General features: G+C 39.9%; 2 protein-coding genes across 3 annotated transcripts; both read right to left on the reverse strand.

Moving 5' to 3' along the window:
- Positions 1-373: 373 nt before the first annotated feature.
- Positions 374-14753, reverse strand: LOC107268124 (1-phosphatidylinositol 4,5-bisphosphate phosphodiesterase classes I and II). Of its 2 annotated transcripts, XM_015740578.2 has the most exons (19): positions 13572-14753; positions 12132-12278; positions 11136-11407; positions 10640-10724; positions 9371-9788; positions 8461-8581; positions 8195-8390; positions 7765-8116; positions 7493-7684; positions 7173-7382; positions 6779-7098; positions 6378-6698; positions 6193-6237; positions 5917-6118; positions 5638-5860; positions 5265-5580; positions 4978-5169; positions 4739-4854; positions 374-4639 (listed from the first exon to the last, which is right to left on the reverse strand). In XM_015740578.2, the coding sequence occupies exons 1-19, from the start codon at positions 13668-13670 to the stop codon at positions 4624-4626; spliced, it is 3843 nt and encodes a 1280-aa protein (XP_015596064.1). In that variant the 5' UTR covers positions 13671-14753; the 3' UTR covers positions 374-4623. The 2 variants fall into 2 exon arrangements, with proteins under 2 accessions (XP_015596064.1, XP_015596066.1); XM_015740580.2 differs by lacking the exon at positions 6193-6237.
- Positions 14754-15269: 516 nt separating this feature from the next.
- LOC107268104 (protein cornichon homolog 4) lies at positions 15270-17017 on the reverse strand. The gene is made up of 4 exons (XM_015740510.2): positions 16722-17017; positions 16252-16320; positions 15780-16033; positions 15270-15704 (listed from the first exon to the last, which is right to left on the reverse strand). The coding sequence occupies exons 1-4, from the start codon at positions 16794-16796 to the stop codon at positions 15638-15640; spliced, it is 465 nt and encodes a 154-aa protein (XP_015595996.1). The 5' UTR covers positions 16797-17017; the 3' UTR covers positions 15270-15637.
- Positions 17018-20937: the final 3920 nt, after the last annotated feature.

The raw sequence follows: 20937 nt of genomic DNA on the forward strand, positions 1-20937 counted from the left end.
TGAAATTTTGTCTACATACGTCAAATGAGATTGAACGATCAGCTCGGCGTGTACTTTATCTTCTCTTAATAATAGCCAAAGGAAAATTACTTAAAGCGCCATTTCGTTATAAACCAGCAAAGAGACGATTCTGCTTCGAGAGAAGTCTAGGCTCGACAATCATCAGTGGCCGTTCGGACCGTAAGACGAATTTGAGCAGGAACAGATTAATTGATAGTATCTTGTGCATCTAACAAACTTATAATTAAAGATTCGCTGTGCCGAAGAACCATTGCTCGATATGAATATCTCTACGTGTTGCGATGGTCAATGAAATTCGTTGCGCCATGAGAACTCAGTATAAATTTAAGATTCGGAATGAACGACAAGGTAATTCTTGAGGCATTAAACCCGAAGAGATAAATTTGACAAGATTTCACTCCGCGATAAACGTCGCGTGAGAAGTGTAAGTCGATGAGAAAAACAAAAAGGCGAAGCAGAGTCGTACCTTAAAAAAATTTCACAAGCACACACGCAGACAGTCCCAATAATTTACACATGCATTCGCACCATCCTTTCTTTTTCCATACTCAGTTTCTTCGCTAACATTAATTTGGCTCTAAACGATCGCGCTAGCTTTATGTATCCGCGGCTAATCAGCTTTTACGACTACGAATAGTGATCAGCTTATTACAATAGGTACGCTAAACGTTACCGGACTAATGTACATCATTAACAACATCAACGGCAACAACACATAATATTTCAACGCGAATTATAATTATTTTGTATAACTTTATCGCCTAAATATTTATGTATAAATACGAACTGGCGGACTTGGGTTCTCGATCGAAAGCTAAATATACATTATACATCAACGTGAAGATCGTGAAGACGATGAAGGATGACAAAGAGCTAACCGAGAATCGATCAAGGATCTATAGAATCACATTTTAATTCATTTTGATTTTTGATTATTAAACCTCGTGCGTCCTTCACGTTCACTATTCCTTGAACGACTTCCAGAAGCCTCCGGGTAAATCCACATGAACGCTGGTCGCTGCGACTCGTTGACAGAACAAAAAATTACAATTTTCTATTAAAGATTAACAAAATTACGTTTCCTCGCAACGATATCTCTTAACGTGAACGTAGCGACTGGCGTCTGGATTTACGGTTCGTCGAATAAGCTGATAACATGCTATTTCTAAAAATGACTCTTTCGCGACTACACTTATGTTTCTATACGACAATCTCCTAATATACATATATGTTATGCGTAACAATACGTTTTCTCTATACAAACGATACTCTCTCTCTCTCTCTCGCTCTCTCTCTTTCTCTCTCTCGTGACTTAGTAGTATATGCAATTACCCGAAATCTAAGTTTGGAACTTACGCCAACTTGGAAATCTGCACGAGGGATGAGGAACAGTCCTCCGATCGATAAAATAATTCCGTTTTCACCTCATTCCGCTAATGCAGCTAATCTACTACGATTTCTATTCTAATCTCCTTTGTCCAAAAAATGTTCCCACTTTTTATAGTCGATTTTTCGCCCACTGCGTCCCAATTACACACAGGCACACCCTTCTACGTAATTTCCACGGCTGACTTCGATCATCATTTACTCCGCAAAAACATCCCTTGTTACTCCCTTCCTTCATTCTCTCAAGACTCTCTCAATATGTTATCCGCGATGGGACAATTAACAGCGAGCCCGCGTCTACGTAGAACAGTCGAAGAAGGCAAAATAGGCAAAAGAACAGAAACATCTAAAACATTACTTCTCGAGAACAAGTGCAGAATAGCAAGCAGAGCCAACCGTGCGTCCTACAAAAATGGTAACTTCATTTGGACATAGCTAACTAATCGTCTAAACAACAATTCGCCTAACGCAAGACTAATGGCTATTTGTAAAACGCTCGCATTCCTCCATCTTCCCTTCGATAATAATATATAATAACAATAATAATAATAATACACTATTCTATGTATGTATCTACGTCTGTGTGGATGGTTCTCAGTGTTTTATAATATATTCGTATGTACGCACCTACGTGCCTGCGCATAAGGACTATCTAGAAATGCAACATTTCCTTAAGTTTAATCGGTACACTCACAACAAGGATTGAGTGTGTTAACGGTTGGTATTCGTAGTGCAATAAATAGTTCTGGGATTCTCGGTAAATATGAATATTGATATTGGCACGTGTCACAATATTCCTTGACTGATCGGATTGGACAAATAAGGACAACGTAGAAAGGACGCGACTTGGACACGTCACTCGATCAACAGTCAGAGCGAACATATATAGATCGGATTTGATTGACTTGAAATCAGGAGTGGCGATCGAAAATTCTTTTGTGACAAATTCTTTCTGTCGAATGACAATGTGACTATTATTTTTTTTTTCTTAATCGAAATAAAATCTTACATAACTTTCTCTACTCGTAACCAAGGGATGCGCTGAACTCGCCCAGGGCAAATCCGTTTCCGTATAGGATAAACGCGTCAGCATAAAGCAGCTTTCGCACTTTTCATTCCCCCTTATTTATTTACTGACTCGCTTCGCCGTTTACTTTATGCTTTCTCGAGGAATTCTTAAACTTCGCGATCCTACGATTGCTTTGAGATCCATTAATATCACAACGTGTCCCGCTATCGTTATCCGCTGACGGTTGGATTCGGACTGGCTTAATTATATTAACGAAGGAACAAGAACAGCTTGTTGCTGTGCTTTCGAAACAAAGCCAAGAAGCCACCGGAAGCTCTGACTCTGGTATATGGAAATCGAGCTCTCGCGTAACAATGAAACGAAAAATATTCGTTGAGCGAGATGGAGACCTTGCGGCTACTTGCAGCCAACAGTGACGCACTAAATCCGATCGCCGTTATCGGTTCTTCGTGTGTCAGCGCAATAATGAGAACACGCGATGCTCGTAACATTTTCGTACTAGGTTGGCAATAATTAATTTAAATTAATAGAAAATAAATAACGCGGTTATTACGAGTTTTGCAGTTTTACATATACATTACAGAATCTATCTTATGCGTGCGCTTTTTTGTGTTCTTTGTGTCGGCGTGTGTACAATATACATATGTATATATATTCATGTAGCGTTACAGTTATAATGAGAGTCCCTTCACGGTTATCTACATGTATATAGATTCGTATGTATATATTTTGTATATATATAACAATATATATATATATATGTTTGCGTCGTACGATTAGAAACAAGGAAAATGTTACGATTAAGTTTACTTTGTAACATTTTTTGATTGTCTTCCTCAAAGAGGTCATCCGACCAAGCAACCACATCGTCAGGCGCCCAGTCGATTCCGAATAGAACCAGTCGCCGTTCAGAAATACTGGGACCTTTCCTTCGTTCCATCCGTTTAGACTTATTAATTTGTTGCTTTTGTTTCTTTGTACGTTTGTACTCCTATCCATCGAGGCTCCTGAGAACGAGCGGCCCGAACTTTCATCGAGTGTGTGCGTCTCGAGTACGATATTTATATTACATTATTATTAATATATTTACAGTAAGTTTAAGTCATAAAAGTCACTTAAAACAATCATGGCTACTCCTTATCGATCAAAGGAGAAAAATAAAGAAAGAAAGGCAAGAATAAAAATGGCAAAGTAAATAAAAGAAAAAAAAAAATAGTGAGCGCTTGTGCGAAAATCAAAATTTATATTATTCCCAGCATTCCTAACGCAGGCTCGAGAGAAAAATGTCTTTATGCTGAATACTTTCGGTTGAAAATATATTAGGATCGCGTTGGAGCCCTACGCGTACACATCGCGTACTCTCTTTCTTTCAGTTCGTCTTTTCGCTATATAATATATCTTATAATATGTGTTCTCAAAGAGATTATTTCCTCTTGACTAAAACAAACGGAAAAAAATATATAAATAAGAAAACAGATTCGCGAACCCCCCCATAACGCCACTCTACCTCCTGGGTGTCAATTCGCACGAGCGTTGAGACGCACAATCCCGGTCGGGCGTCGCAGTCATATTTATGAACGACTTTAATCTGCCGTACTGAGTAACGTCTTATGTATATAACAACAAGGTTGAATCGTTATCCTCAAAAAGATGATACACTTATTTAGAATGAACTCCTACATAGACCAACTATCCGCTAATCTTACAAGACAGTCTCGGCATTTGCATCGATACGGTATTCGGGCGTATCCTGCGTTTCAGTTGCGGTTCACTTTTTTTTCCCTTTTCTTTCTCATTAATACTGTGTGAAAACACCCATGAATCCGCAGTACCACCCGATACACGAAACATCGAGCTACCACTTATTATTTACCAAATTTAACAGAAGGATCATCCATCAGGATCTCCTGAATGAGCTACGTTGCTGCCAGTGAATCCTGATGGACCATTTGTCCTTCCTGTACTGTCGCGCGGCCTCCCACACGCCGCGTTTAGAAAGTCGTAGAAACTGATTTACCTAAAGATCTCGGCGTTCCGCTGGTGTACACTCCGCAAATTCCACAAGGCTCCTATTTGATGAATGTTGCTGCCCATCCAAGGGTACTCGAAGTGATCTTCCGCGAGGAGATCAATCACAGCGCGAGTGGAGCTTGCTGGTCACGCACTTGCCGCGCCCACCGCTGACTTTAACCGCATGAATATCTGGAGGCAAGGATACGGGCTTCGTAAACGCGAAGGTACACGCGGTCAGGGATAAATACATGGACAGTGCTTGTCTATGATTCAAAGCGAGGTTAGTACGTGTTTCCGCTTAGAGATTCAGGAATACTGGTACCCCCTGATGGCGACAATGCAAATTCGCCACTTTCGAATTTACTGTAGCGGCTACTGTATTCAGCCTGTAGCGCAGCCTTCACCTGTAAGAACATTAATCTTTGAACTCTCTACAAAATCATTTGGAATGTAACCACGTTTATCGGATCTAAGACGTTCGAATGATTTCTCCTAGATCTTGCTGTGCTACCAGGATCAATATGTACCTTGTTTCTTTCTTCTTCCAACCTTTGTCGAACTTCCTCGTGTTGCCTTTCGAGCTCAGCTTGCTTTTTCTCATAAATCTTTGTCAGTCTGGTGCACTCGTTTACTCCCTTTTCCACGGTAGACTTGGCTAGTTCACGCTTAATACGGTCTAACTCAGCTTTGTCCTTATGCACTTTTGCGAGTTGCTTGACCTAGGAAAAAACACATTTTTAAGGTGCACGATTTGCTTTGGCCTTCTTACTTTTTTTTTTTACTTTCGCTATTTACTTCCTGCCGATTTTCCTACCTCTCCATGCCTCATCGTTTGCAGTTTACGCATCACGTCGGCCGTTTCACGCTCCAAAAGAACCCTCAGTGTTTTCAACTGATTCGACTGCGACGTTCTCATGACTTTTTCAACAGTCATGAATACGACTTCGTGATACTTCTCCTGCAGCTCGCGCTCCTGGATCACGTGTTCCTTGCACACTGTTAGCAAGCGCTCGCTTTGACTTCGTGGTAATCCTCGAGGTTGACCATCGACTCCCTCACGATTTTCTACTTCCGGACACTCCGAAGTCTCGGCCAGAGCAAGTGTACTCAATCCGACCTCACTTGAAAAACTAAATACGCAAACTATCAGGTACACTGCTCTACCCTGCGCTTCAATTGATACTTACATGTTCTTGCTGGATAATCGTTTCACCAATTTGTGACTCATGTAAAACTTGGATTTGTGTTTTTCGCCATCCAAGGATCCTTTTTGTGACTGTATCCGCATCTTCTCTTTCTCCTGTTTCTTCCTAAGTGACTCCAGTTTCTTCTCCAACTCCATCTTCTTCTCTCTTACGAGTTTGTTTTCCATTAGCTTTTCAAAAGATTCGGCAACTATTTCGTCGCTCACTAAAAAATAAGAATTTACCATTAAAAAATTCTCCAATTTCAATTAAGACACTTACTGTAATTAGCATTGATGGGACTCTTGTTTATGGCAGCATCGGCTGGCTGGATTGTGGGGCAGATCACGCCGTCCTCGACTTCTTGAGTTTCCGAAGCGTTGAGACCAGCAATGGATGGTCGACCATGCGGGCTGCCCGATGTGGGTAACAATCCCGGCAATTCACCAGCCGACTGTAATCTTTTAGCTTTGACAGTCTCGTCCTGCATGAGAATTAGACAGTTGCAACACCATCACCATGCATACAAACAAGGAATTCCACATGCAACAGACTTACTGTTGGTTTGGAGATAGTTGATCCAACACCAACTTTATCTTTATCCTAAAACATGTTAGTGGAGGTGTTAGTGTATTACTGGGAAAGGATGTTAAGGAAAAGATACATATAAACTCATTGCCGATATTCTAAGGAGTATATTTTGTTATATAATTTGTCAGGCAAAAGAAGAAAATCAAACTCACCTCAACTTCTCCTTCAGTCGGCTCTTCTAAATCATCCGTTAGCACAGCCAGTTGCTTTGACCTCTTCTCCAACTCGCTCTGATATTTGATCGGGTTTGCCAGAGCTTCAGCAAAATCGCTAAGACCATCTGGAACGTAATCTTTGACGATCACATGGAGGAAAAGACAGGCCAATGGTAGAGGTTGACCACACTCAGTTCTCAATGCAACGTGTCGATATCCTGGACATAGTCCGACAACGGGTAACACCCTATGACCTATCAGGCGACCGGATTCCTCGTACGCGGCTATTCGAATTGACGCCAATTCCGGAAGGACAACCTGTATATGTTCAATGCGTATAGGCGGAAGTCAAAACAATGCTGATAAGATCAAGCCATGTTATAAAATGAAAGACTGACCTTCTTGAAAACAAATGGTTCCTCGTCATAAACTGGATTGATTCCGTTATTAGGCACAATCTTGGTTCTGAACTTCTTCCTCACGGTATCCGCTGGTAATCCATACATATCGACTTCGACATAGGTACCAACTCTCTTGTCGGTGAGGAACTGTGCAGAAATAACGTGGATATGCACAGTGCCCGCAATTATTCCATCGACAGTAGATTCGGCGAAGGGATCCAACCGCCTATCCTTTCTCCTCATGAATTCCGGCTTAAGAAGATAGCCGCAACGTTGATTGTACTCGAAGATACCAAGATTCAATTGCATCGCGAGGTCTGACGAGTAATGAGAACATTTCTGGCATTGTTCCGAAGTACAGAAGTCCCAGGTCGCAATTTAGAAAACTTACCAAGAGTCTGATAGTTTAGAGCGACCAGTTGGCATCCGGCATTCCAAAAGACTTGAGGCATGAAGTTGCTAGAGTCGAATCTTGTTCCAGCTGGATAAACCCTGGATAACTGATGTTTATTATAGTTGACAAACTCGAGCGGTCTTTCCTTGAGTAACGTTGTCGCCTGTTTCTCGTCGAACGATGACATTTCGTACATACGGTTTTTTTCTGTTAAAAACGATTGATCGAGCACATTGATAAGAGTTAAATAAATCAATTAACTAACGTACAGAAACAAGCGATTTAATTTACATGTAACTCTAAAAATACACACGTACTTTCTGCCGTTTCAAAGCTACTGAAATGAACTGGCTGCACGTAATTGACTAGGGCTGATATTTCTGCACCAGCTTCTGTTTCCTTCGCCGTGGAAGCTGCTTTATCCGGAGCCGGCACTTTATCGTCCATTCGTAACTTAATATCCTCCACATTGGATTCGTCCTCTTCCGTACTCGACTCGTCCTCGTCATCTGGAACCCAAAATGGTCAATTTGAAACTCAGAAGATTAATCACAGAAATACCAAAAGTTAAGCGAATTTAATTACCAACCGTCATCTTCTTGAGTGCTATCTTTGCTGCCCTGACGTTGCTGAAGCATCGGCGCGTGTGGAATGTCTCCGTTTCCCATTTGCTGCTCACCACTTCCACCCACGACAACACCATCGAGGACTTCGTTCTGCGGTATGATATCCGGTGGAGGACCATTTTCGCCCTCTGCAGCCTGATTGACGATGCCACTGTCGTCGACCTCTTGCGAACTCTCACCAGCTTCCGGGATCTGCGCCGGCTGTTTCTTATGATGTTTCTTGTGATGATGATGATGGTGATGCTTTTTCTTGTTCTTAATAATAATCTTGCGTTTCAATAGCGACGGCGGTGGAAGTTCTTGGCCAGGTTCCAGCTATGGAAAAAAAAAAAACCAGTTACTGTTTGTAACAACTTGTTCATTCATTGCATCCTTTCATCGCAGCATCCAAACCTTGTGAGACTCGAGTGGAGCGTCCAGTAACATCTCCCCAAAATATTCCCTACAATATTGCGCGATCTTGGCCTGTTGCCTTGGATTACAGTGATTCTCAAAACTGAGAATCACTGGGAACTCTGATGTCTTAAAGGCACTCTCAGCTATCGCCTCTATCACATCCCGGGCGTAGATTTCAGGCACAAACGTGTATCTATCAGCAAAGTAGCAACAGGTCAAATATACAAACACAATCTTCATAATGATAACGCTTGGCATATTACCCGTGAACAATAACGGGCTCATCAAACTTTCCATTCCAAAAGTCTAGCTCGACGCAACGACATCCCGCGAGCAAACACTGACGATAAATCTCGACGGAACTCTTGCCGGTTAGTTGATGACCTGAAATATGAGACATTTAACCCTTTTAGTGCCGGGCGAAAAACAGCTGCTTATTGCGAAGATAACCGGCCGAATTTTACGATTTTACTAGGATTTTGGAAAAGGCTCGTAAAAACCAAACGAAAAGCAACATTTACATAATTCAAAAAGCAGTGTATTAAGGACAAAATAGAGAATAAAACAGTGGCGCTAATTTTTCTATATTCATTGAAAATAACATAAATAACAAAGGTATAAGTGATCAAAAAAATAGAGAAAAATTGAGTTCTCTGTTTCAAAACATAATTGAAACACACAGAAAAAGTCATCTTTTTATCATAACTTTATATAGACCGTTAATTGTAAAGTATATACTTTAAATTTCCAATATATTTTTTAATAAAATACGTAATATTGCACGAGAAACATAAAAAATAAAAATCCGATAAGGGTCCCACGACGCCGCGCCGGCCGCCCGTGTCGAATTTCTACCGTATCGCTCTCGCGTATAAATAAGCAGTCTCAACGTCAACTGGCATAGAATATAAGGGAAAATTAAACCGAAAAATTATTTATTTTAATTCTCTCGTAATAAAATTAGACTATTTGTAACGTAATATAAATTTATTTTGAGATAGAAATCTCTCGCAATGCGAATAGTAAAGCGCTACAAGGTGCGGGCCGATATATCGGCTCTGGCACTTTTTGCCAGTGCAGCGCGGCCCGATATATCGGCCTCCGGCACGAAAAGGGTTAATACGGCGTTTCAAAAGCTAGAGAATTTATGTGTAACGCATGAAAAATTTTTACCTGTCAGATAAGTGTTATGACTGGAGTTGATAAAATAGTGAGCGAGTGGCTGATCCATATCATCGGATAATTCAAATTTGGATACAGCTACAATTGGATTGTCCTCGCTCATGAGGTATCTCAAAAATCCATCGAAACTCAATTGCATGCGACTGGCGTTGTACTTGTTCGGTTCGTATTGATTAATCAGATCCTTTGCACGTGCTGCGTTCGCATACGGGTAGAGTATTTCATTCAGTCGTGGATCCCTCTGGGTCTGGTTGAGAAATTCAACGAGCTGCGAGACGGACATCAACCTGCGCTTGGAATTGCCGACGATTTCCTCGAATACCTTCTCGACCTCGGCACGCTGCGTGAGGGACTTGTAGAAATTGAAGAAATCCTCGAACTGGAATTTCTGCAGGGAGATAGCGTCGTTCTGCAATAAAGTCAATTATGCCACAATAATGATTAAACCTTGATACGCATCCAATTTTCAGCGACCTTGCATGAAACGTCGAAAATATTCCTATAAAACGATTATGCATTTTCTTTAGTGACATTTTCAACTCTACCCGAAAGCTTAAAGAAAGATTAAACGAATTTATCGTTTCCTCCGTTATTATTGGCTGAATGCCAAAAGCATAATCTGGAAAAATATTCTCACCCATCTCCACGACCACGCAATTCAGCTAATCTTCACACGCGAGCGAATTTCATACACGGTTGCACTGTGCGCCAGACGCGAATCAATCATTCCAAAAGTCAATAATGGATCGATCGAGTCACGTTGACATCAGGCAGCTGCTTTGAATTACAGGTTCAGCGTTCATTCATATCAGTTGAACAATAGAAGAGAAAATCCCCTCGCGGTAAGTCAAAACCACAGTTTCGTCACGCGTTACAATTTACAAGAACAGAAGGTAGGAGCGACAAGCTTCAGAAATTTTACGCTTGAGAATACGTTAAAGTGTCAGGATGAATTAAACGCGGCCGCAAGGTCGGCAGGAAACAATGAAAATAAAAAAGGTTTAATGCTCCGGTAGGAGGTAAAGCTGGATTCGTGCCAAGACAAAAATCAACTCGATAGAAACGAATGACAGCTCCTCCGCTCTGCCTCCGAATTGGGAGCTGAGAAGCATCCGGTGTCTAATAAAAATGACAAACAGTAAAAATATTGGAGAGAAATGACCCTTTGCTTATGAAGTATCCACCTTTTCGAGATAACTATTTTTTCAAGACTAATGGTGTCCAACATTTATTTGAAAATGGATAGGAAAGGACACTCACCTTTCCAGATGGCAGAGACGATATATCAAGAGCCTTTTCAACGCGCTTGCGATCCTCTTTATTTTGTGCGAACATCTTGATAACACTAGAAAGTATTAAATAACAATTACAGCTAATTGAAAACCAAAGGGTGCTTCTTCTAAACGAACCGGACTCGAGTCGATGGAATGTAAAATTCCGTCGAACGCAGTCGGTACGTAGACATAATATAAACGGTTTCTTCATTATTCCGTTTAAATACGGCGCATCGTAAACAGTAAACAACCGCGGATGAACGGGAAACCATGACGTTTGACAAACAACGCGGAGTATGCTATTTTTATTCCATAGGATATCCACACTTTCCTTTTTTTTGAATTGCGGTATTTCGAAGAAGCGTGCTTTCCTCTCCATGTCGGAGGCGGGCAGGAATAACAAACGTGGGCGGAAAGATTACAAGACAGGACATTGTTATCCGTTGTGTCGTATCTATCCGATTGCACGGAACAAAACTTACTTTTTCACTGATATCTTTGCGGACTTGTCGGCTGTAAGTGTGAGCTTCGTGTGCGCTTTTTGTAAGAACATAATTGTGCTTGTATTGAGCTGCGTCAAATTGTACGCCAGATGAAACAGCTGATCCGTCCAATGTCTAGCAATCTCTGCTCGCGTCGTGCAGAAATTAATGAACGTCACGTTGACGAAGTCCGAGCTGTAACACACTGTCACGGTCTTCTCTTCCAAGCAGTCTTGGGAGCCCACCGTTACAAGAGACTTCAGTTTTGGATCCTAAGCAAATAAAATTGGCTATATGTAAATACGTGCCAATGGAAGAGTATATCTCTTACGATGTTACACAGTATACCAGGTCGATTTCTCTATCAGAAATGAAGCTGAATCAGAACCGTGAACAGAGAAGGAATAAAGAGAGAAAGTAGTATGTCCGCCAGTAACTGACAATAGATTTTTGATCCGATTCCACAATCGCGGGAAAAGCTATAATGAAAAGCAACGCGATGAAAAGTTCATAAACGTGCGTTTATTGATTTATGTAAGAGGAAAGTTTGAAGCGATGTACGACAGCTTTGTTCCTTTCTATAGGGGAAGCAACATTATTTTCCAGGGTAAGCAAACGTAGGCGTGACTCGGGAAAGAAAAAATTATATATCTATAGGGTGCAAGACAGGCAATGTTCTATTTATAATTTTGTCAATAATTATTATGTGTCGGTACTGTGCGTCATTAGCATCTACGCAAAGGCAGAATATAATTATAGTTGAGAGATCGCAGATAATTTTATACAATACTCAAGATTGTACCGTATGGCGAGGATAAAAGTAACTATCGGCTTGTTAAGGACCACCAATTCTAGTCGAAAAGTCTCTCACTGACTATCTCTCTCTTTCTGACCCTCTTTCGCTTCTCTCTTCTTTCCTTCTCTTTTGTTCTTGCTGGCGCTTCCCCTAATGCAGAGACGCGAACTCCTGCCAAATGAATTCGACGAAATCGTTACCTTTGGTATCTTGGCATATTTTCCAGTCCGTGTATCTCTGATCGTGGCTATATCAAGCATGTCCATTTCGTTGTGCTGGTCCACCCAATGCAAATAAAAGCCGTACTTGTCAACCCGCAAAGTGACTGGAGTGGCGACTCCCGAATCCTATAAAGAAAATAATAGTCTCTGAAGCCCTTGAGAAACAGCATCTTAAAATAAATTGTAAAATCCTCCACTAGCATAGCTCACTCTTACACAAAGAGCAGTGTTGCATCATGCCTAGTCGCATTTTTTGTCTGTTCAAAAAGCATATGATAAATTGCTAGAACAATTCTATATTGCTGTACTAAATATTAGCGAATCGCTTTTAGCGTGAAATATTGCGAAAAGGAATCAACTTTGGTAGATCTGTTGATCGACAGCCACCCACGTTTTTTGGGACGACCCTCGAATAGATTTGCTACTTGCCAATAAATTTTGCGAATCGTTTTCGACTCGTGACAGCATCAACGATTGGCATCGACTGTTTTTAGTGACTGCCTTTGAAAGAAACAGATTGATTTATTTTTCCTCAGAAGAAATCAGACCTCTTGGAATTCAAATAGAGCAATAATTATGGTTAGATTTCATGGAATCTATCTTGGAGCATATATGACTCATTCTCATTAGAAATGAAATATGTTGTTGACATAAGATGCTAAAGAGAGGACATTGAAATCTATGAAAGCCTCAGCACGTTAACCAGTAGTTAAATTGGTAGTCATCCTATTCACTGACACTGTGTTTACATAAAGCAGCTTCAGGTGATTAGTAGATAACATTAAAGGAACTTGCTGACGTCTTCTAGGAAGTTTGAAAACAAGACAGTATCTATGTGCAATAAAATTTAAAGCTCATAAGTTATAGACTTCAAACCAAGCAGACTGCTAACAATAAAAAGAATCTTGAATAAGTAAACTATGTGTGAATGCATGGCTAGATTTTGGTCAAGGACAATCACTTTAAGCACGAAACCTAATTCCAACTTGTCCAAACATCAGATTTTGCTTAGGCTCATTGTTTAAAAACTGATAAAAAGAATGAGCAAAAATCATGCTTTTTTTTCATCAATTAATAACCGTCGCGGTATATTTTTACTCCTGCCAATAAACCTCTTTGGTATATTTTTATTACACGTTTCTGTAAACGTCAAACACTACTCGTCTGTAAGAAGAAAATAGACACATGCAGTATTTCCAAATTTTGTCAAAACTCTAACGAGAATCATGCTGCCCACAACTGACATCCGATATGAATATAAAGAAGTAAGTTTGCATAAGCTTGAAAGCGTTTCTTGACTATCCTTAGAACCGTAACAGCTTCTACAAATTTACCTGTGAACCAATTTGTCAACTTAGCCAAGGATCCAATAGCATTATTAATCAGATAACAGGCAAACAAATAAGAAGGCACACCGACCTCATCCCACTTTACGAATTTCTCGCCATCCTGGAGTTGCTGTGAAACCTCAACAGGCTTGGTCTGAACAGCATTAGCCAAGCACTTGGAACCCGACATGATTCCTAATTCCAGTGCGTGTTCCTTGAATGTAAAGTATCCGCAATCCTGGGATCGAAGATTCCTCAAAACGTTCCAGCGACGTGCAGGACGATGAGGACAGATGTCAAATATCCTTCGTCCAGGTTGGACAAGACCGCGTCTAGCGTGGCAACAATAACCCAGTGCACATTGGCCGCGTTGTAGCGATGACGATAACAACGACGACAACAGCGACGACTCGGAATACCAGGAGCAGAACGATGACAACGACTACTGCTTTCGGCGAGGTCGTCCGTAGCGTAGCGGGAATGTCAACGGGAATTAAGCAGCCGACGTAAGCCCGTGAGTTTCCCTTGGGCAGAACGCCGACAACACATCCTGACCTGGTTGAATAACTCAGGGTGCAGAAGCCCTCACAGAATGTATCAGAAAAACGGCCCTCCTCTGGCCAGCTCTGGGCCTATCTGCCTTCTGCCTTGCCCAGCAGACGATACGATTAGTCGTGTCTCGCACTCGCACCCTTACCACGGACGACTCGCGCACTCACTCGCGCACACTACTCAGAACAACCGGTCATCCTCCACGAGTCTCCACCAATCCACCAAGGCCTACTTTAGCGCTGGTCTGACTCCAGTAACTAAACGTCAGGCGGCGCCACGAGGCTGCTCTCGCGATTGCGGATAGCGATATACACACGCGCTTATGTTGCTTTTAAATTGATTTTGACGAAAAGCACCTTCCTCAAAGAGCCTTCCTAGGCCTTCCTGACTTTTAGTTTCCCCTTAACAAACTGTTGCATCAATCCGCAGCCGTTCCTATTTCAATAAATACTTAACTCTGTTCTTCCGAATTACGCTGCTTTCTGATTGAACTACTCGAGCACGGCAATTTGCATGATCGTAGGTAATTCTGAATCGGATTCCAGAGTAGATAATAAAAATAGGAGCCCCTTAATGGTACTAGACTAAAACATTTCGACACGGGAACGTACCGTTAACACGAATTCAGCCAAACACATAAAAGAACACTGGAATAGTCCTACGAAGTTCAAGTCAATTTTGTTGAGTACCGCAGATTTACTTAACGTTCCGAATTATATTTATTCTTTTTTTCTATCTCCTTTTATGATTGAAACCTGGGATAATGGAAATAGTATGTTGCTGGTTCATGTCCGGCACTTGTGCTCGTCTTTAACTTAATTTGACAGATGAGACGGGAGTGGTGGAGACTTTCCATCGCCACCATTAAATCAATCGACCGCTATAAAGTGTGTCCACCATCTGAACATTATCCTTGCCCTATTCATGGAGCACACCCTCAATTACGATCCAAGTCGAATTGTGAACAGAGGCTAGGCAATAATAGAACGGGTGACCTAAAAACTCCAGGGCGAAAGTTAGGGGTCGGTTTATTGACAAGGCATTTTTCTTTGTGGCATAGACCCTGCTCTTTAGACGGTTAGATAATCACGCTATGGGAATATTAACGAATTAGTCTTGATATTCGCATTCGTGGGTTTCACTTGGATGGTACAAAGCTAATGATCCATAATGATTCTGCGGATAAATAGGTATATTGGGAATGGTCAATGATTAAAATCTCAAAAAGTGAATAGTCAACATTTTTTAAATATAGCTTTATAATTGTCATCACCGTTACAATGAAAAATCTTCGCCGACGCGACTAGAGAACCTAAGCCCTTCCCTCGACATCTATCAAACAAAAGAGATGCACTGCACGGCACCTGCTAAAACTTCTTAAACAATGAAAAATTTTACGACGAGGAATAACAATATTTTGAATGTTGCGTGAAAGAACGTTGAGATTTCCCAAGAGATGAAACCACTGTTGGATTGAGACGATAGAAATGAGTGAAGATCTTTCAATAAATTATGGAACTTATACCAGCATACAAAACAACAAATGATACGTATAAAATACAGTTAAACAAAGTGTTATCACACAAGAATTTTTATTTCTAAGACCTAAAAGACGACCACATCGTCGTCACTTCTGTTGATCGGATCTCCCTTTAAGAGCGCAATGATTATACTGAAACATGAAAAATAACATTGAATATTCGCTAGGCAAACAATTCCCGTGAAGATTCTCCGAAAAATTACTAACCAGTAGAGATATATGAAGAAGAATATGAGATAATATCCTAGATAGATCATACAATCTCGGAAGTGAACCTTGAGTTGTCCATGATTATGAATTTCCGTGGGATCGTAAACACCCATATTACCCATAGGTACGGTTAAGAACTCGTAGGCGAGCCAAAAGGTCATGGGTAAATTCACTAGTGTTAATATCCAGTGACCGTGCAGCAGCATGAGAAGAACAATAAATACGTGAGCTATTAACTTTGGCATTACCCACTGAAACAGATAAATAAAATCAGACACGCAATAACAACATCGGTACGAGAAATGAATGCTGTGTGATGCAACTAAATTGTTCAACGAGATCTCTGTTTAAAAAACAGATCTCTAATCCCATATACTATTGATCGCGTCCTTTGCATCGCCATATAAATTGCTATTATTAACCCTGATGAAAAGTGAGGGAAGACTGTAAATCATTATAACGAGTTTACCCTATTCAATTTGGAGCAGCATTGCGGAGCATTCAGATAATCGCACTCAAGATCCGATAATGTGATTACCTATATTAGCTATTAAGGAAACTTTCCAAGGATTGTAATACTAGGCTTAATTATGTTTACATAATTTATCGTCAGGTTTTATAACTATTGATCGTTGCAAAAATGATTCCTTTTTCGTTAGATCAAGTTGCCAAAACTAAGCGCGATTTCCAAACAGTCGGGAACTGAAACATAAAATTCTATGAATTTAAATCGTGGCGCCACAGGCGCAAAGCACAACATTTCATCCGCCTGATAGTCTTTATTAGTATACTTCAGTGTTTTAACACAGGCCGAAAATATAACCATCTGAAACTCCCTATGCAAATGACAGAAAAACAACAAACGATAAATCACAAAACCTTTGTTTGAATTTTACTTAAAACGTAATAAATGTAATAGTTAATTTATGAAAAGGATACAAAATAAACCAGAAGAAAGAGCACGGCCCCAGTATCCACCAATGCAAACGCGAACAACAACGGTTCTGAAATCATCCTAGTTACTCTTGAATAATAGCAAAAGTACACTGAGAAATAGACCCGTTCTGTTGCTCGTTCATTCGTCTACTTCCAGTTCAGATTGACAACTCTTCAGAACCTTTTATTATGCTATTAGCAGCAAGCAAGTTAACCACCAACCGTGGAATATTAAAACTACGAGCGACGTCGTAACTAATCGTAATCAGAAATGAGTAGGGAGATGCGCAACGCTACGGTTTTAGGCGATACCAAAATCATGGCGCTAAATCTTAGTGGCGCGTTTTGCAACTAGGATTTTGTCATCCTCGCCTCCGTCGACAATGCGAATCCCGTCGTAGCCGAGCTAAACGTGAACACCAACGTGTAGCTTGGCGGGCAGAGGTTCTCCGCTACTCACCGCTGGTTCCCAAAGCAATCCTTAGAACGAGATCGGGAACTACAGAACTTCTCAAGAACAATTGAAAAAGACTATTGTTGAAACAATCTTAGGACATTTTTAAGAAAATCCGTTAAACACTTGACACCCGTGTAGCACCTCAATTTTTGAGAAATGCTTCATCAGTGCTAACTTTACGTAGGTAAGAAAAAAGCGTTCGTCCAGAAGCCCAGTATTGGCAATTGATTTTCTGGTACTTGGCCCTCTATCAGGGTATAAAGCCAAAAAGGAATAAGAAGAAGAAGGAAGAGAGAAGAAGACGAAAAAAAAAATTAGTTACACAGAAATATCGAAAAATTGAATAAAGCTTTCCGAATACTACTAAATATTATTGGATCTTGAATTACTTTCAAAATTTATACAAAATATACAATTGATGATAAATCAAAATCTCGCAGAATATACGGAGTAGATAAAAATTGAATTGAAATTGTAGAACATCGAAATAAAATTACGTTCAAACTGAAATATTAATAAATTAAGTGTCTGGTACATTAAAGAAATTAATGAAATCAATAAAGTGAAATATTAACACTTCGAAATCGGAAATTCTGGCAAAGCATATTTAGAAGTACTGGAAGTTGCCCAAAATTGTGTGCGCGCAAATTTTTCGCGCAGGACACGGAGAGCGGGAGCAGGCGGCGAGTGGGAGCTGGCGGATGGTGGGGGCGCTCGAGGCAGGGCCCGGACTCGGAGCGCTCATTCTTCCTCGAGCTAGTCTCCTATACTGGTCTCTTGGAATTACCTCTCCTATCCATTGCCAACTTTCTTCTATTTCTATATTTATTTCTTCTTTACTTTCTGGTTTACGTCTTTCCTTATTTCTTCTCTACTTTTTAACTTCTTTATTTCTATCTTCCCTTCTGTCTTCTCATTCGCTCATTCTTCCTCGAGCCAGTCTCCTATACCGGTCTCTTGGAATTACCTCTCCTATCCATTGCCAACTTTCTTCTATTTCTATATTTATTTCTTCTTTACTTTCTGGTTTACGTCTTTCCTTATTTCTTCTCTACTTTTTAACTTCTTTATTTCTATCTTCCCTTCTGTCTTCTCATTCGCTCATTCTTCCTCGAGCCAGTCTCCTATACTGGTCTCTTGGAATTACCTCTCCTATCCATTGCCAACTTTCTTCTATTTCTATATTTATTTCTTCTTTACTTTCTGGTTTACGTCTTTCCTTATTTCTTCTCTACTTTTTAACTTCTTTATTTCTATCTTCCCTTCTGTCTTCTCATTCGCTCATTCTTCCTCGAGCCAGTCTCCTATACTGGTCTCTTGGAATTACCTCTCCTATCCATTGCCAACTTTCTTCTATTTCTATATTTATTTCTTCTTTACTTTCTGGTTTACGTCTTTCCTTATTTCTTCTCTACTTTTTAACTTCTTTATTTCTATCTTCCCTTCTGTCTTCTCATTCGCTCATTCTTCCTCGAGCCAGTCTCCTATACTGGTCTCTTGGAATTACCTCTCCTATCCATTGCCAACTTTCTTCTATTTCTATATTTATTTCTTCTTTACTTTCTGGTTTACGTCTTTCCTTATTTCTTCTCTACTTTTTAACTTCTTTATTTCTATCTTCCCTTCTGTCTTCTCATTCGCTCATTCTTCCTCGAGCCAGTCTCCTATACTGGTCTCTTGGAATTACCTCTCCTATCCATTGCCAACTTTCTTCTATTTCTATATTTATTTCTTCTTTACTTTCTGGTTTACGTCTTTCCTTATTTCTTCTCTACTTTTTAACTTCTTTATTTCTATCTTCCCTTCTGTCTTCTCATTCGCTCATTCTTCCTCGAGCCAGTCTCCTATACTGGTCTCTTGGAATTACCTCTCCTATCCATTGCCAACTTTCTTCTATTTCTATATTTATTTCTTCTTTACTTTCTGGTTTACGTCTTTCCTTATTTCTTCTCTACTTTTTAACTTCTTTATTTCTATCTTCCCTTCTGTCTTCTCATTCGCTCATTCTTCCTCGAGCCAGTCTCCTATACCGGTCTCTTGGAATTACCTCTCCTATCCATTGCCAACTTTCTTCTATTTCTATATTTATTTCTTCTTTACTTTCTGGTTTACGTCTTTCCTTATTTCTTCTCTACTTTTTAACTTCTTTATTTCTATCTTCCCTTCTGTCTTCTCATTCGCTCATTCTTCCTCGAGCCAGTCTCCTATACTGGTCTCTTGGAATTACCTCTCCTATCCATTGCCAACTTTCTTCTATTTCTATATTTATTTCTTCTTTACTTTCTGGTTTACGTCTTTCCTTATTTCTTCTCTACTTTTTAACTTCTTTATTTCTATCTTCCCTTCTGTCTTCTCATTCGCTCATTCTTCCTCGAGCCAGTCTCCTATACTGGTCTCTTGGAATTACCTCTCCTATCCATTGCCAACTTTCTTCTATTTCTATATTTATTTCTTCTTTACTTTCTGGTTTACGTCTTTCCTTATTTCTTCTCTACTTTTTAACTTCTTTATTTCTATCTTCCCTTCTGTCTTCTCATTCGCTCATTCTTCCTCGAGCCAGTCTCCTATACTGGTCTCTTGGAATTACCTCTCCTATCCATTGCCAACTTTCTTCTATTTCTATATTTATTTCTTCTTTACTTTCTGGTTTACGTCTTTCCTTATTTCTTCTCTACTTTTTAACTTCTTTATTTCTATCTTCCCTTCTGTCTTCTCATTCGCTCATTCTTCCTCGAGCCAGTCTCCTATACTGGTCTCTTGGAATTACCTCTCCTATCCATTGCCAACTTTCTTCTATTTCTATATTTATTTCTTCTTTACTTTCTGGTTTACGTCTTTCCTTATTTCTTCTCTACTTTTTAACTTCTTTATTTCTATCTTCCCTTCTGTCTTCTCATTCGCTCATTCTTCCTCGAGCCAGTCTCCTATACTGGTCTCTTGGAATTACCTCTCCTATCCATTGCCAACTTTCTTCTATTTCTATATTTATTTCTTCTTTACTTTCTGGTTTACGTCTTGTAAAGTAAAGTACCAGCCTGATACAGGTGATTTTCGAATTAATTTCGGAATTATTTTATCGGAGAAAGTTCGCTCGTTCTCTCAAAGATGGCGCCACATATCATGCCCAGGAGGTGCTGCCCTCTTATCGGTGAAAATACTATAGTGGTGATATATTTAATATATCTTTAATGGTACTGTTATTGCTAATCTGTCGCAAACCATATATGTACATATGTACTTTGTATACTGTATCATTATTACGTTTGTCGAATAAATTATCTTGTAACACTCGTACACTTTTCAAATCTCCTATTCCTTCCTATTCTCCATCACTCTCCTTGTAGTATATTCTTAAAAACTAAGTTTTTAAAATGTAATTTGGAAAATGAAAAGTTTAAAGTGGTAGCGCATGTAACATACCACATGTGTTATATTGTAATGATATATGTAATGTATGTCTAATGGTACTGTTATTGATAATCTTTCGGAAGCCATATACCACATATGTACATACATCTGTACCTCATATACTGTATCATTATTGCATTTGTTTAATAAATTATCTTGTAACACATATACACGTTGTAATTCTTTTACCTTCTGCGAATATCCCAGAGTAAGAATGAGTTCTGACTCTCTCTTACACTCCTCCGTCCTAACAGCATCCTTTTCCTTCTCCTCCAGCATTATGCTTCTACACCTCTTCTCGGCTCTGCTGCATTTTCTCTGCCATTACTTTCATTCCATCTGCATGTTGCAAAA

Source organism: Cephus cinctus, unplaced genomic scaffold (assembly GCF_000341935.2).
Source record: "Cephus cinctus unplaced genomic scaffold, Ccin1 Ccin1_scaffold0471, whole genome shotgun sequence".
Classification (NCBI taxonomy): Eukaryota; Metazoa; Arthropoda; class Insecta; order Hymenoptera; family Cephidae; genus Cephus; species Cephus cinctus.